General features: G+C 44.5%; 1 protein-coding gene across 2 annotated transcripts in view; it reads right to left on the reverse strand.

The window, feature by feature from the left end:
* LOC147880912 (protein ORANGE, chloroplastic-like) overlaps positions 1-7433 on the reverse strand; it is a 95763-nt gene extending 88330 nt beyond the window's left edge. For both annotated transcript variants that reach the window (XM_087370076.1, XM_087370074.1), the window contains exon 1: positions 7029-7433. In XM_087370076.1, the coding sequence (XP_087226202.1) occupies positions 7029-7282 (254 nt within the window). In that variant the 5' untranslated portion in view covers positions 7283-7433. The remainder of the gene's footprint in view (positions 1-7028) is intronic.
* Between the last annotated feature and the right edge of the window lie 10399 nt (positions 7434-17832).

Below are 17832 nucleotides of genomic sequence, written 5' to 3' on the forward strand. Positions count from 1 at the left end.
CGTTTTTTCACACGTGTGGTCATTTCCAAGCATTTTGTTGCCAAAAATCAGGGTTTCCAGGCTGCTGCAGCAGAAGTCGACCACCTGTGGACATTGGTTGCAGAATTTTGAGGCTTTTGAAGGCTTTTTCAACCTGTTTTGGAGCTGCTCCTATTGCACTTTCGAGTCGTTTTAGGGTTGCTGCTGCAAAACCGCCTCAATACTTCAGAGATTTTCTTGCTTTTTGGAGGATATTTCAGCCGACTTTGGCATTTAGCATCTGTTCAAGGCACCTACAGCATCGACTTGTGAAGATCTCCCTCACCTCGTGATCTGCTACAGCATTCGGAGCTGTCTTGCTGCATTTCAAGGGTATTCTTGGTGCTATTTCAATAGGGTTTGCCCCAGACACCCTCTTGCTACGTTTTGATCAGGGTTTACATTTTGGAGCCTCCGAGGCTCTTCTTTGCATTCGGTGACTCTCCAATCGGCACATTGAGAGTCATGACATGATCTCCCTTGGTAGCTGCTCCTATGACCTTCATCGACACATCATTCAAGGGCATCCTCACCTAGTTCTTCACCGACATACCTCTTCGCATCAGGATGTGCACACTCATGCGGTAGCTACTTCGGGATCATGGGTTCTCTGCCCTTGCAATGCATAAAATGAATGAAAATATTTCTATATTTGAGTTAAAGGTTCTCTGCCTTGAGTAGTCCCTCTACAATGAATGTTTGAAGAGTCAATAAGAGGTCCTCTGCACTGGGTTGCCCCCCAAAAATGATTGTATTGTGTTTTACTTTGGTTGATGGTATTGACCACCCAGTTCAGAGTAAGGAGGGATGACGAGTGATGGTTTTCCCTTGCTGGTCGCAAGCTGATTGAGAATTCACTATCACACGAGAGGTGTTGGATAGTTGGACTTGCTCTTTGCAGTCTTGCGGTGGAGGGGGGATCGGTCTACTCGTTGCGTGTTGGGTCTCACACTCTTTGCTCTGAAAGGGGGTGTTGGAGATATCATAGCCAAAGAGTGTGGTGATGTGATGTGATGTGTTGGTGTGTAGTACTAGATAATCTAGTACTAGTCTATGTGTGTGAGTCAGGTGTGAGTGCCACGTGTCATCATGGGACTTATCCCATATGAATGCACTAGGTGCTAGTGTGTGAGTGAGTAGCCTATATAAGGCTTGTCCTTCACTTGTCTTGTTAACACTTGATGAATGAATGAAAGCCTTTGTCATGTCTTCATTTGAGCATCATTTCCTCACACCCTAACCTTCTCTCTCTCTCTCTCCCTTCACCATGTTTCTAACAAAGTGCAACAGGGAGAGAGAAGTCTCATGTTGATAAGCTGGTTTTTCAGCTTAGTAATATGATTTAACAATCCATTATGACAAAATTTGGGACTAAGAGAGTACTGAATTTTGGGGATGAAGATTTAAGTACCCCCTCAAAGAGAGCCAAATTCCAACCCCAAGAGAGAATAGAATTCCCAAAATATGATGGAGCAAGAGAGGCAGATAAAATCCTTGATTGGATTCACCATTTTGAGCTATATTTTGCCCATCAAGATAAGACCGATCATGAGAAGCTTGCTCTTGCCAAACTGCATCTACAAAAGGATGCTTTGATGTGGTGGTTCTTACTACAAATGGGAAAAGAGCCTATTCTTCAATGGTCTGAGTTTGTAGAGCAGTTGAAGGCCACTTTCATGCCTCTGAGGCCAAAAGAAGTTGGGAAAGGTTTAGACAATTCGATAACGAGAGTGACGCTGAATTTACAGCCAAGATTTGAAAACTCTCTGGCATAAATGTCCTATTCTATTAGCCAAAATTGCCAAGACAAATTTTATAAAAGGGAAAGACAAAGCATCCAAGCAAGAGGGTGAGGCTTCTATCTCCTCATCCCAAGAATTTGCGGGGAACATAGAACCAAGAGTAAATGCTATCATTCAGCCAACCAACATTGGCGTATGGACGTGTGAATTAGATAGAGTAGGTATATTCATTATAGAGTATGGACAGAAAATAAAGGATCTTCTCCCCCATGTAGAGTGTCTTATAGGATGAATAGGGCTGCAATAGACTGCGCCATCCTTGACTCTTGGAGGGACAGACTTCACAAAGCGTTTGCTCCTCAGCACTGGTATGGGCATGGGGTGCAACAACTGCGGATCGCTCCTGCTCAAATATTATAGAATGGGGCCTGCGGGGCTTCTCCAGGCAAAGTCTGATGGAGACTCGAAGATGGATGGGGCCCTAAACTTGCCTGAGCAACAAAGGATAAAGTCGTGGGCTGGTTGGGGAAGGATTGAACCATCGACCAGCATTAGTTACTACAGGGCACAATGATTCACGATGGCACTGTCACATGCACCAAGGTGAAGCCCAGGTTGCAGTGACAACTGGCTGCCTGATCAGCAAATCGCAGCATGCAGAAGCAATTGCAGCACCTGTTCAAGGACTTCTGACAGCCCAACCAAGGGGCAGCTTGGTCGCCATGGGTTGCTGACCAGGTCGGGTCCGTTGACCGGACCAGTCAGGTTGGTCAACGAATGACTTCACAATTGGGCAGTCCAGTCGGCCATTTCAGGCCTACTTAAGGGGCTGCTCTGCCCCTCTTTACATTCAGTACCAGCCTTTCTCCAGCCACAGATCCAACCCTGTGATGCACCAATCCAGCTCCAGAGGCAGCCATACAACAGCCCTACATATCACACTTGAAGGCAGCATATCGCAGGGTGTGGCACGGCAACCCATGCTTGGGATAGGCAGTTTGGTTCATCAACATAACTTGTGCTCCCACAACAGTCGCAAATGAGGGAGTTTCTCAGCTCAGTTTTGTATGCTGATTTGGCACTTATGTACAACATTAGTCAGGGCATTTATGCCAGCTATTTCGGAAGATCTCTCATGTCTGTCATGCTTGAGTTCTCCTTTGTGCATTTATCTATTTCCGCACTACTAGTCCGCGCATGTTACAGGCACCAATGGTTGTGGGAGGCGACCACTTTGACTCCTTCCAAATGGGTGCCTCACAAGCTCATCTCTAGATTTTGGTTGCGCTTATGGACTAGTTACCGGCCATGAAAGATTACTTTCTTCTAGATGGTTTTCCATGGGTGTATACCCATCAGCCCTCGGCGGGAGTAGATGCACATTGATGAGAGGTGCCACCATTGCACTGATAGTGAGCTTGACACAATCCCGCACTGTTCGTGGAGCTGCCCCACAACAATGAGGATTTGGCCAGGGGCCCTCTTGGTAGGGCTAGGAGGTAGAGGATGCAGCAAGACATTACCTGGGGCATGGCAGCTTGGTTGACGGAGGAGAGTCACGCCTTCTCCATTGACAAGGTCACCCCAGCTTACAAGATCCAGGGACAGAGGATCTTCTAGATCAAGGTACAGGATGCGACTCCCCCATTCTCATAACAAGCAAATCATCCCCTTTTGTCTATTTCTCCAACCCTCTTCTCTATGTGACTATATATCTATATCCAACCGGGCCGATGCACGATCAGGTGTAGCCAATCATGGAACTATTTTTTGGGCATTTTTTGACCCACGCTGCGACACGTTGGTGGGCAAGATTTCAAATTCGGAACAAGCTAGCGCTCTTTTTCTCGGCATACTAATTACCACACTAGCATAATGATCAGACATGACCTATCAGAACTTGTTGGCATAATCATTCTGAATATCGTGCAAAGCCCAATACATACCACTCCAGGCGTTTACTCCACGGTCATACAACCCTAAACACGATGTAGATCTCAATATGCACCACTCCACATCTTTACTCCACGGCAGGCTTTACTCCATGGACATACAAGCATTTTGAACATGGTGCAGAGCACGATAGACGCCACTCCACGCCTTTACTAGAGAGGAACATAGGAATACACACCTTTACTGGACAGCAATACAGTGTATGACGCGTGATGGTCCGCAAAAATAGTGGGACCCTTTGATAAGGGAAGATACTGTGAGGAATGCAGCAGGAATCAATAGGAGAGAGAGAGAGAGAGAGAGAGAGAGAGAGAGAGAGAGCACGCCTCACACACACCACACTGAGAAGAAGAGAAAGGCACAAGAGAACTGCAAGTGATCTCTAGAAAAAGCCCCGCTACAACTGGGGGGAAAACCTCTACACAAACAGGCTGCTCGAGAGCTCCACTAGACAGCTCAACAACCTCACCAACAGGAAGCACAAAGGGGTGGATGAACTGCTCCACCACCCTGCCCTAGAATTGCTCTACAGGGTTGGCAATGCTGCTCCAAGACTGCTCAATTGAGCTGGCTATGCTGCTCCAAGTGATGCAAAACAAGGAGAAAGGGCGGCCTATATATAGGCAGCCCCCCCCCCTGCCTAGTCGGCTGATATGGAAGCGGGCCGACCCCCTCATGTAGGGCTGACCCACCACTCGGGCTGCACACAGCCCTATAAAGGGGGCTCAACCCTCAGCCTATGGGGGGCTGCAACCAGCCAAGGTGGCCGACCTGCAGCCCCTGCTCCACAGCCCTCATATAGGCGCCTATAAGGGCTGACCCATGGCAGCACAACAGAGCAAACCTGCCCGCACAACTCCGCACCCCTCCCGGGAACTCCATGGCCATAGTGGCACCGCATGGACCAACAAAGGGCACTTAACAGCTACACAGTCCTACTCTCACAGAGGCAAGCACACCCACAACACAGGCCCTCACTCATCTACCCTAGCCTCACTCACTGGGCAAGCACACCCACAAGCAAGGAACTCTCTCTCTCTCTCTGGGTGACATCAGCAGATGTTGACCTCGAACAGATACAGCCCCCTGTTGATGAAAGGAAAGAGAAGCCCCTGTTTGATTGAGGGGAAGATACAGCCCCATGATGAAAAGAAGAAGAAGCCCACTGATGAAGGGAAGAACCCATCGACAAAGAAGAAGCCCCTATTTGATGAAGGGAAGATACAACCCCCTGATGAAAGGAAGAAGAAGCCCATTGATGAAGGAAAAACCCATCAGGAAGACGAAGCCCCTATTTGATGAAGGAAAGATATAGCCCCCCATCCTGTTTCTTTCTGTCCAGCGTCACTGCTTGGAACATCAAGGTCACCCGCTGCAGCATAATGATGGGAGGCCAACAGGTACCCCTAGCGGCCACTCTAGTTGCCCTTTGGCAAGACATTATTACAGCATGTGCACCATATGGGAGCACGGTACATTATGACCTCCAATAACAGCTGAGAGGGTGGCGCGTTTTTGCGAGGCTTGGCCAGCAGGTGTCCTTTATGTATTCACAGAGCACTGGGTGTATAGTCCCCCACCTTAGTTGTTGGCCCTTGTTTCAGAGATTCCCTAGGCAATGATCTCGGTTCTCTGAAAACAAGCAATTTGACAGTAAGGTTTTCTCCCTTCGATGCTTTCACGATCAGCGCCACATGGATTGCTGGTTTGTATAGTTGTTTTTTCGAGCATTAATAGAAAGTTCTTTTCTCAGGCGCAGCAGGGGCAGGGGGCTGGGGGGCGGAGGGCGTTCAAGGAGCTTACTCCAAGGATCTGCCTCAAAGACGACTAAAGGAGGAAACCTTTGCTCCAAGAAAGAAAGGGACTTCAAATCAGAAGGTTGCATTAATCAAGAGAGCTTTGCAATGAGTGCAAAGTCAATGGAAGAATCTACAGAAATATCCATGGTTACCCGTATGCATGCCTACTCCCCATTTCAAAGAGAAGGAGATGCTAGATGGGAACAATCACTCAATCCCCCTATATCACTAACCTCACCGCTTCCACTTGTGTTTAAAAGTGTATCTTCTCTTAGTTCTATCTACATTCAGTTAGCAGTTAGTGGGAGACAGAAAAGAGAAAAAGAAAGATGTATTAACATCTACAGAAGGCCTCACGGGCCTATGAGTACACACCGAAAAGTACTACATCTGGATGACCAAAGAATTGGAGAGTGCACATGGCAACTCAGCTCCGAATTATTATAATGCATAGCTTTCTTCTAATATTATCTGAAGATAAGGCTGCAAAGTCACATGGTGATGAGAAAGCTCGAACAGATTACTGAGGGTGTCGATGTCAAGCCAAACTTTAAGGCTGCAAAGCCTATAAAAGGCCGCATTGAGGAGGCATTCCTTAGTTCAATGCAGAAGTAGCCCTGAGCTAGCATTGGGCTCCAAAAGGCCTACAGGCTGTCAGAGAGTACATGTGTGAGCAAGAGGGAATAGCATGTGGTTGTATTGGTGCCATACCTCAGCGGATGTTTGCTGTAGGTTTGTATGGATGTCTATATCTATGAATGAGATCTACTTTGGCTGCATATCTGCGTATACTCTCTCGTCTGATTTTGCTTTAGAGAGCTTGAATGCTCTTTTCCTGCCCTTTTCAAGGCTCTTCTCTATCTACATGCTTTTGTTCGAGTATCCACAAGCTCTATTTGCAACCATATTTTGTACTACTTTAGTCTCTTGATAAAATCTGTAATGTTGAGGGTCAAGACGCTCCTCTCACGTGAATTCAGATGTTTGCAAAATGGTGGCTTCGTTCTTCTTTACATCCCATTCACAGTTCGACACAGATTTTCTCCAAAGCTTTGACTTGTTCACTTCTTACATCTGACAACTTGTAGCAGCTCAATCTTGGAGCTCTCATGCTCTTAAGGATGCCTTTGCCACTTTTCCAGCCAAGCTGGTTGTTTGAAGCTTTTGAGTATCAGCTACGCTGCCAAGCACATCACTTATTGACCTATACATGTGATGTTTGTTTGCAACCTCAGCAATCTCTCTCCCCTTCAGCTGTCCGGAAGGCACATCGGTGGTAGATTAAGTGAATTTTATAATCGCAAATTTTTGGAAAGCATTTAAAAGGTGCCCTTATCTAGTCGTGAAGACTAGATGTAAGACTAAAATAACAGCCTGAACATAAAGATTGGCACGTGTTTGAACAAAGTGAAGACAATCTCAAGAGGAAATGATATTCGTAATGGGCCAAACTTTCCGCAAGACGGTAAGAAATCACTGGTAAGAAAATATGGACGGATAGATTTCAAGGCGAAACCTTTGCATCGATGGACCGTCTCGACCGCTAAACTCGGTACTTGCATCAAGAAAGCCGTCCTGTGCAGCGCGGGTTTGCGACTGCTTGGAGCCTACTTGCCGTGGCTGGTTAAATCTGCATAAGATGGACCCCTGCGGCGTTCCCAGCCTAAGGATCACTGGACCATTTTGGGGAATGCCAAGCGAAGCTACCCGGTCTCCTGACGCATGGACCACAAAGGTCTTCAAGGGGGGTGGCGCTCGAAGCACTTGCATTGTAATGCGTTGTAGCCCCTCCCTCTCCGTCTCTCCCCGTTGTTTCTGTGGCAATGGATTGAAGGACAGCTCCAGCGCACCTTCGCTCTCCAGGCTCCGAACCTCTACAGAAAAAACATACCTCAAGGCTGACTTGGCGCACGGATGTGGATTGGACTGATAACTACATGTTTTAAGGCAATGTACGTAATATGACCCAACCAATTTGTCGTGCGTTTGCAATCACGGCGCTATATTACAACTGGATAACAAGTTGAATTACATTCATGAGGCCTGCCTATTTGAACGTGGTTGATTACTCTTTGGTGTATACCTCAATCGTGACAACGTCTACTACAAAAGGCACTCCCGATCCGACTAGTAAATGTAGTTTGACCCACTTATTGTTGTGTGTCATTTTATCGCCTACCCAAATTTGGTCGAGCGTTGACCCGTGCACTGTTGTTGGTTGTGATTATATGGTGCATGTGGTGTTGTTGCATGAATTGCTGCAACATGCTTATTGTAACAAATGTTGAAGTCCCTGACAATGTAACATGGTGTGCTCTGATTTGCGAAGGAGATAAGCATCTACAAACCACGAAGTAAAGTGTTACACGTGATTTGTAAATGTTGATGACTGTGACACCTTCGATGTGTGTGCCATCAAAAGTTGTTAGCAGACACTCAACACCCTCGTCGTGAAAGAATTCTTTTCGCACCAAAGCGATGTTGTTTCTACAGTACGTGGCAATGCCCAAGCCCTTAGTTGCGAGCACATGCGAATACCCCGCAATGGAAGTTGTGCTAGTTTGTTTCGTGTAGAGCTCTTGCAAACACAAAATAGTTGCAGCAAGGATACTATAGGAAGAGACAATGTCAACCTTGTGTGCATTAAAGAACCTTGTATTCAATGATTACAAGGACAATGTGTTGTTGTCCAAGGAACTGAAGTCAAGTTGTTGTGTGTGCCATGCGCGTGCACTTTGCAGTCGTTGAAGCTCTTGGAGGACTAATTGGTCAACTTTGATTTGTGATGGCTGTAGAGGTTGCAAGTTTGTAGGGTTACGTATGCAAGAGAGAGTTGTGTAAACAAGCTGGTGTGCCTTGATTCCACTGGGGTCAAAGGAAAGCAAGTCCATTGAAAGCCCTTGGGCACGGTGAATTGTTCTTGCTAAGGTTGGCTATATCAGAAATTGGTATCTGCAAACAGTGTTGAGTTGATTCCTCCCAATTTGAAATTTGTGTGCAATTTGGCAGATTGGTGTCCATGATTTTGAATTTCCTTCATTGTAGAGGAAGTAGTGGGTTGTGCAAGCACGTTTTCCAACATTTGGATTTGTGAACTCCACCCAAATAACTAGAGGTTTTGTGTCCATTGATGCGCCTCTAAAAATAGTGTTAGCTCCATGCACAAGACCATTTGGAATGTCAAGGTTTCCAGTGCAAACTTCAACAATCATGCCAACTTTCAATTGCAATTCTTTGTGCAAACCGCCGGTTGATTTTGCATCGGCTAGAATTCTTATTGTTTTGCCGCATGTCTTGTATATGGTATCTTTTGCAACGATGCCTAGCACAGGTCTCCGCACAGAAGCATGTCTACTCTACCGAATGGTTGCAAGTGATTATGTTTGATTTCACACATGCGCATGTCAGTGGGGCAATGAATGTGCTTTGCCCTATTAGAGTTGGGAGAGTGTTTGTAGTTTGTCTACTGCAAGACTTTTGTAGGTAGTTGCAACCAAAGGCAAATGAAGAGCAGAGTGGATAGTTGTGCCCCCTATTATTTAAGTAGTTTTTTCAATGTATGCTAATAACAAAACCTTTGGCAGCTCAATGCCAGACACTTGCTCACGTGCATAGAGGCATAGCAAGGCTTGCTCATGCACATAGAGGCATAGCGAGGCTTGCACTAGGCGTGTGAGCAAGCCTTGCACTAAAAGCAATAATGTAAATGTTTTACTTGTCCCAACATTGCCCGATAGAAATAGGCAGAAGGCTATTGCTGCATTTAAACATTTCTTCAGGAGAATGTCTTCAAGAAGTAGCCGTTGCATTCCATTCAATTTCCTCAATTCATGGTGATACTAAGATTTAGGCATGAAGACGCATGTGAAGTTGTTTGGATTGTGTAGTCAATTTGTTTTGCAGGGGGCCTCTAGCTCAACGCTAAGGTCAAAGTCCTTGTTGGGTTGCCGAACATGTTTGTGGTTGATGAGAGTGGCCCATTATTGCTCACATGGTTGTGGGGCAAATTTTCTCTAGTAAAATTTTCCCGATTGTTTTGAATTTTGTCTTCCTCGTGTTTGTACAAGTCATGCTAGGTGGGCAAAATGTCGTTCGTGCTTGGCTCCTCCTCTTCGAATGGTAGGAATAGCAAGCATAGCTATCTGTAGTGATTCTTGGGGTCCTTGTGTTTACTGTAATTGTCGAAGCATGCACAATCTTTGTGCATTTGCGTTTCTTCGCAATGCGGATAGTTGTAGTATAAGCACTATCATACTTAGCTAGAAATAAATTGGCTAGCTCGTTTGGCCTATGCTTGTACTTGCAAATGATGTCATGAGAGAAAATATTAACGCTTTATAGATCCAGCTTTTCAAGTTGAAAGCATCTTTTGAGCAACATGGTGCGCTCCTCATGGGGGCTTGTGTTAATATAGCAGAATTTGCATGTGGTGCTTGTAAATGGCAACGACATCGATAAGTACACTACTTATTGGGAGCTGATGTGTTGCATGCTCAAGATGGTGCTACCAATTTTCTGTATACGCTCATTTGCTAGTGCATTTGATTGCAAACATAGCTCCAAAGCTAGTCTTAGTGCTTCTGTTGTGGCGGGATCAATCTTCGTCATGTATGAAGTGTAGTAGGATGCAGCTACTACAAGGGATTTATCACGAATCGAATGTCAGGGTTTGCACCCCACATTGTATACATAGTGACATTAAAGTTGTTTGTGTAGATGTCCTTTGGAGGCATGTCGGTTATGTGATGTTGTAGGGTAACGTTGCCACATACTCTTCTTCTATTAGTGAAAGTGCACTGAGGAAGTCGTTGAAGTCAAGACTCTCAATACAAGTTTGCTCCATGAAAGAGGTGACTCTTTTGTAGTTTGCTTTGTGCATGCTTACGTGTGTTTTCTCTTAAATTTTTTGTCGCTCTCATGGGAGGGCATGGGAAATGGAACCGACATGAGGTGCCTCGTTTGATGCATGTTTTTTTATGTTTATGCCTTTGAATGTCTTTATTTGCTAATGCAAGCTTTGAAATGTCGGTGCTTATGTGTTTGTTCAACGAAGGCCTCTTTATATCATGGCATTCGCCCTACGCATGAGCGCTCTCGACCCACAGCAAGCCATGTTCGTGTTGGCTTTCTCTATTTTGGAATTTCGTCATGAAGAAGAAGTCAAGGACCTTGCCCGGGATTGTGGGATCTTGCTTGAGAAGTCGCTTCAGCGACTGTAACTTGTGCACGTAGTATCTTGCAATTGTCACTATGTTTGAGCATACAAGTTTGTGCAAGTCATCGTTCAGTGATATTGTTGCGATGTCCTTGCTTTCTTGTCGAACTTTGTGAAGGAACTAGATCAACATTTGCCATTTTTTCTCTGTAGATGAAAAGTCAAGAAAAAGGTGGCCAACCCTACTTGTAGTTTAACTGTTGTGAAAAGATTTTTCTTTAGCTTGTGCCTGTAGTCAGCTGAAGTTCACAAACATGCAAAGTCTCGAAAGCCGGAATGGGATTGTAGCAGGTGCTCAATGTTCATGTTTTGTAGTACATCCTTCGCAAGAATCCCTTGGCCTTGCAGCAGCAACTGGCCTTTGCGCATGATGCAAACACTTGCCTCACCAGCACTTTCATTGTCTTGAAGAACAAATTCTCTATAGACGTTGCAACTGAAGATGAGGACAACACTTGCCTCACCAACACTTTCATTGTCTTGAAGAACAAATTCTCTATAGACGTTGCAACTGAAGATGAGGACAACACTTGCCTCACCAACACTTTCATTGTCTTGAAGAACAAATTCTCTATAGACGTTGCGAATCGTCTGTCTCTATTTGTGAGCTCCCAGCATGAAATTTCTTAGTAAGAGGTGCGGACGGGGCACGTTGTAACTTATGGGCCACCCAAAGAAAAGGTTTGGGAAGGCAAGTTCTTCGCAGCATTTATCCTTGAACAGGCTTAGTGGTGAAAACCCTTTAGATGGGGCAACGTTGGTTGTCCTATCCTCGAAGTCAACCACTTGCTGCATCATGTAAATGCCATGGACCAAAGTATCAGTTAGGGTGTCATCTTCATGATCTTGGGGACAATGTTGGTTTGTTGGTTGCGTGGCAATGTTGCCATCAATTCCTCTGATGTGCTCAGCCCACAAATAGTTTAGTCTCATGTTGCGTTCTTTGTATAGGGGTGTGTCCAACAATTCTTCAAGCGCTTTGAGAGGGAGTGTTGGTCATACTAGACCACTCATGTAGTCATGCACAAACTCTAGCTTTTGTTTGAGAGCCACCGTGACTATAGAACTGTCCTCCAAGAAGTGGGCCATCACCTTTTGTGCCCTATCCACATCAGCAAAGACATTGACGATTGCACCGTGGAGGCCATATTGTCCTTTGTGTGTCAACTCACTGATTTGGGTGAAGGGTATTCTATTTGCTATCAAGGAACATGCTCGAAATGCATGCACTCTTCAACATAGGCAATCATCCTGGGGTTGTGCATACTTTGCTTATGGACGAACAAGTCAATCCCACAGAGTTGGCACCTCTTCACAGACAAAAGAACAAACGTACATATGTCCAACAGGATGCAGAGCATGAGGGCACTTTGTTGGGGTTGCTGTCTGAGAAGTATGCCATGCGTAACTGCTGCGAAAGAAATTGTTGTTTATTACTTGCACATCTCCCGCGAGTCTAGGCACTCATTGCAAGCCATTGGCAAGAAGGTCTATAGAAAAAGAAATGGCTTAGAATTCGAGCTAGTTCTCAACAAACTACCCTTGAAAAGCCAAGTGCATTGTGAGCCCCCACCACAAGCACATTAAACACAAAAGTCTCCAAGCAATGTGCAAGCCGCTTGCTTTACAAATGAAGGTTGTGCAACCCAAAGTAGTGCTATCACAAGATACTTACGCATTCAGGACACACCTTCATTTTTGTGTGTTTGTTGTGGTGTATTGGGGTTCAAGGCTAAGATCCACCACCAACTACAACTACTTCATGGTCCAACATCTACTCATGCTAGTGAGACGAATGAGGTAAAAGGTCTTGTATGCGCATTGTGCTCCAATCAAATTCAAAAAAGCAAGGTCCCAAAATTTGCTTGTGCAAACATGCCCCTCCACAAATAACAAAGTGTGTTGCCATGCTAAACACCTTGGAGATATGCCAACTGACCTGGAAGGAGCATTGCAATATTGTGCTTGCGTAAAGAAGACAGTCATGGATTAGTGCATGCGAATTAGAGGTTTTTGCAAGTATTTGGACCATGCATTCAAGTTCTATAATGTTTGGTTTCATTTCAACCTTTTTTGAAAGCAATTCTTTCCAAGGTGCCTTAACACAAGGTGAGCACATGAAAATAGAGTCATACAACATGTGGGCAAACATGTTGTATAGATCCAAGAAATGTATTTCATTGTCAAGCAAAGTGTCCACCTATGCTCCACAAATTGTTACTATTACATCTGAGCCATCTCGAAGATGGATATGGCCCTTAAGCAGCGACACGTTTGAAATAATTTGGATGGATGCACACGTGTAACAATAGGGGTGCTTGGGATCTCGGCTAACATGGGAGCCACTGCAATCACCGCACTAAAACTCCATGAATTGCACGTTTAGACCCGTGAAGTGAAGCACACCTGTGGCGTGCGTGAGAGGTGACAACATTGTTATGACACTGAATGAGTATGTGAAGAAATACAGAGGGCAATGGGTGCTGACTCTCTGGCCATAGCCTAGTTTGGATAATTGAGTCATGAACACTTGTTGGAGCTGGGCTTCTTGTATCCATCTGGTATATCTACGAGGATGCTGAAGTCATAGAAGATGAAAGCATTTTTGGCGGTCATATATGAGACATTCTTGAGAGTGTACATCATAATGCAATCTTCATTGTACTCTTGTGCTAGGTGATTGAGGACATTGCACCGCTCCGTCATGAAAGAAAGCTGCAAGCAAAAAATAATAATTGTCAATAACCTCGTAAGCTTTCAGGGGTATAGAAACAATGATCAAAGAAGAGTCTCACAGCTGCACGATCTTTGTCATCACGAGGACCATCGGCCACAACGATCCGGTCTATTATGCCTTCATTGCTATCCACATTTATTACAATCCTTATTGTGGCAACCGCGGTCGAGATTATGCCCCGTTTCATCTAGATTGTCCAAGACGCAAGAGGTGCAAACTCGAATATTGATGACTTTGAAACAAAAAAATATTACCTTCAAACTCCTCGCCTTTCACCACCAGTGTTCTTGCATCAACATGCAGAGGGAAGTGGCAGCTGCCTCCCACCAAGGCCTTTCTTGCAAGGCACTGCGTCCTTAATCCTCTAGAAGGCATTGGGTAACAAGACATCTTTGTATTGCTGGACAAATGTGTGTGGCACAATCAAAGTGACTGCATCACAATTGTAGTGATCAGTTAAATCAATGCACAAACATGTCGCATCAGTGATCTAACTGATGGGAAGCACTGGTAGAGTGTTGCCACCACCTATGTATCGGCCTGGGGTGAGTGCTAGCGCAATGGGCTCTATTAGGACATCATGGGCTCTAGTTGAAGCTGCTTCATTTGCATCTAGAGGGTGCTCCAAGTGGTTAGACGTTGGCTTGTTGAGGGATGATGCTATACTCACTGCAACAATTAAAAGAGTGCATGCTATGTCAGAGAAGCCCACCTCATAAGACTTCCTATCAGTTTCTTTAAGGTTATATCTTCAATCTTTACACTTTATCAGGAACTTCTCTATCGTAACTTGGTCCAATCAAGACCAAATACTGCATGTGGCATCTTGATTTGCAAGTGTTTCCACTGAATGCATATTCTTCCTTCAAGGTGATCCTCTTGCTGGAGGACTACAACAAGCTCTTGGTATAATGTAGTGATGCCCTGTAGCAATAGATTTTGTGCTAACCCCTCCACGTCATTAACATCGGCTTAACTTAGTAGTTGTAGTTCCAACTTGGAAATTATTGCCTTTTGATTTTGTAACTCTATGCACTTTTATTTATACTTACCCAATGTAGTTTCGAAATTTTTTCATGCTATAGACCATTGCCAAAGCTTCTCTTTAGATTGTGGTGTAATTCATGTTCGTATCATTTAGCTACCTACTTGTAAAGTATATTGGGTAGTCTTTGTTGTGTTTGCTAGGTTGAGATACCACACTCCCTACTGCATAGTTGGAACCATCAATATGTACATGAAATTCTATGTCCCAATTTGGTGCCATTAGGGCAAGGGTTGTGATCAATCTCCACTTGAGGGTTCCGAATGCTTGTTCACATTCTCTTGTCTAGATGAGCTTGACTAGGAACTTATATATGGGTCTTCCAGTCATGGCATGCCTAAGAATGAACCTTCTATAGTATCTGACATGGCCCATGGAAACTTGGATACCCCTTGCATTTAGTGGGGAGGGAAGTTCCATGATGAGCTTTATTTTGTCCATGTCAGTTGCAATCCCATGTCGAGAGACTATGTAAGAGGCATATCTCTTTAAGGGCATTATGTATGTTTGTTTGTTTGAAGAAATGGTTGACATTGGCTTCTTAAAAACTGAGCAAACAATCTACGGTGTTCATGAATTACAAGGAAAAGATTGAGAATAAGCTCAATCCATCTATCACTGACACCATGTTTACCATAATCATTGGGTAAAACCAACTGTAGCACAACATTGTCTACAGACTCAACTATAACCCAAGGATGGGTAATCAAATCGGTCCAAGGAATTTGTTAACCATGTGGCAACAAGGGCAAAAAGTGCAGTCTAGAGCAACAATGATGAGATCATTGTTTGTGTAGAGTAGTGACAAAGCTCCGCTTGTAATATATTGAGCCTAAAAGATGGTATGATGAATCTTAAAGAATGACGATAACCAAAATCCTCTCTAGAAAAGATCCAATCATGCTTGCAAAATCACGATCTAGAGAGAAAAATACTAAATATAGAGAGAGAAATACTAAAAGCCTACACTTTTAATCATAGTGTGGCTACACAAAGTGTGGTATCACAATGAGTCTTAGTCATAACAAGACAACAAAAAGAAGCAGCATGGCAAAACCTCATTTCCAAGCAAAGAGCCCTCTAGCAAAACAAGCCTTGCCAATCCCACAACTCGGTGAGGCCACCATGCCCAGTGCATCTACGAATAGTGCCACCCAAGAAGCGAAGGAAGCCTACCCCAATGTTGAAATTGAAAAAGCTCATTATTATCAAGCCTTGAAGCAATGGGCACACCAAGAGCAAGAGAAATTTGAGGTAGACAAGATAGCAGTAGTAGAGGTTAGAGCACTCTCATCATGCAGTTTTGACATAATGATTGATCCCAACACCTTCCAAAGGGTAATCAAGCAACAGGCGGCCTTTGAGTCTGTGTTGCCAGCCTCAATTGGATGGTACTGCACTAGTCAACTTGATAAGCTGCCTCATCATGATGCTAATTGGAACCTTATTGAGGAATCGCCCTACAATGTGGGAGAGTCTCTAAGGATAGATAGAATCTTCACAATGCTTCCCCACACCTGAAGAAGAGGAAAGGTTTACTTCAGCAAAATTCGATGCTAGGGATGACATAAAAATGTAACCATCCCGCTCGAGCATAAATCCTTTGGTCAATACCCTGCAATAGTGGATGGCAGAGCCGGTGCAAACATTCTAGCAAGAGATCTTTATAAAGAATGGGGCCTAACTCCAATGCAAAAGGGTACATTCAATATCCGCCTAGTCGACCACACTAAATGTAGCCATTGGACATTGTTGAAATGTGTCAACAAAAATTGTTGGAGTCAGGTTCACTCTCCAGTTTACTATCTTGGATCTTCCCAAGGAAGCCACAACATACCAAATATTGTCTGGAAGACCATGGCTTTGGGAAGCTTCAATACTCCATGGTTGGGACACTAATCAAATCACAATCCAAAATAGAGAAACCACTATCAAGATTAATCTGGGAACAGGGGAAATCAAACCCACTATTCCCATAAATATTAAAGACACTTCTTCCACTACGGCCACCAATCATGCATCCCCTTTACCTACAAATGTACTAAAACCCATAGAAGGGGATATGCAAAGTGACATCAACAATTGGATTCAAGCATTGGCCACAATAGATAATTATAAGACAACACATCCAATGTTACCAGATGTGGATGCCCAAATGATCCTACTAGAAGCACCAATTTGGGATGACAAATAAGAAGAGGTGGAAGTGCTAGTCTTCATGGCAAGTGTCGAGTGGGACAATGATCCTGAAGAGGCCATAATTAAAGGTTATAGTGTAGACTTTGATTGGGACCTGGAAACAAAAGTTGATAAAGCCACATTGGAAGGTCAAGTATTTGATATAATGACTTAGCAATCATGCAAGGACCTTTTGGGTCTCTGTACAAATTGGGGGGATATTTGAGTCTCTACACAAAGTGGGGGGACCTTTTGGGTCTCTACAAAAAGTGGGGACACATACTAATTATCCCCAGGGGTACATCATCTTTTACTTCATTGGTTGGATGAGGCTTTGCTATGAGTGGGCATTCTATGCATGCATGCCTAACTCCACATTCTCTGCACACAGGTTGAAATGTAACCAGGTTACCCTTTTGTGGGCATTCTTCTATGCAATGGTTTTCCCCACAACCAAAACACTTAATGGGTGTTCGATATGTGGTTAGCCTTACTTGATTAGCATACACCGAAATGAGTCCTTTGGCACCATCCATGTAGTACATAGGGTATTCTATTTCATACTCATAGTGAGCTTCCAACTCTTCAAGTTGGAGTTGTTGTATCGGAACTACTTGGAGCAAGATTGGAAGCTTGAGGATAGTGTGGAGGATTGGGATTCCTCAATAGTTGAGGCACTTGTGTCCTCACCGGGATGGGGTTGAGCTATGGCACTTGTGCATTAGGTGCTAGTGCTAGTTGCCTATATACTGGGATTGGCACCTATTGGTATTGTTGGGGTTGGGGTTGTGCTACCCTCATATTGGAGAAACATGTATTTACATCATGGCCTACAACATTACAAATGGCACACCATAACCATGGGGGTTGAGCCTCTTCTGATGGGTTGTCTCTTCCTTAGGATTGGGCACTCATTGGCTGTGTGGTTGGCCATACAGTGTGGGCATATAGGTTGGCCATATAGTGTGGGCATACAGGTTGGCCATATAGTGTGGGCACTAGACATTCTCTCTTTGTGGGGTAATGTGGTGGCTGAGAGACACGCAACTTTTTCTCTATGGCCTGCATCATTTTGTCCTTTACTCTTAGGGCCATGGCTTCCATTCTACACTCGGTGATGCGATCCTTGGTGGAAGTGCTTCCCT

The sequence above is a fragment of the Dipteris shenzhenensis genome, chromosome 31, assembly GCF_047967505.1.
Source record: "Dipteris shenzhenensis isolate YYH24624 ecotype China chromosome 31, Dip_SZ_1.0, whole genome shotgun sequence".
NCBI classification, from domain to species: domain Eukaryota; kingdom Viridiplantae; phylum Streptophyta; class Polypodiopsida; order Gleicheniales; family Dipteridaceae; genus Dipteris; species Dipteris shenzhenensis.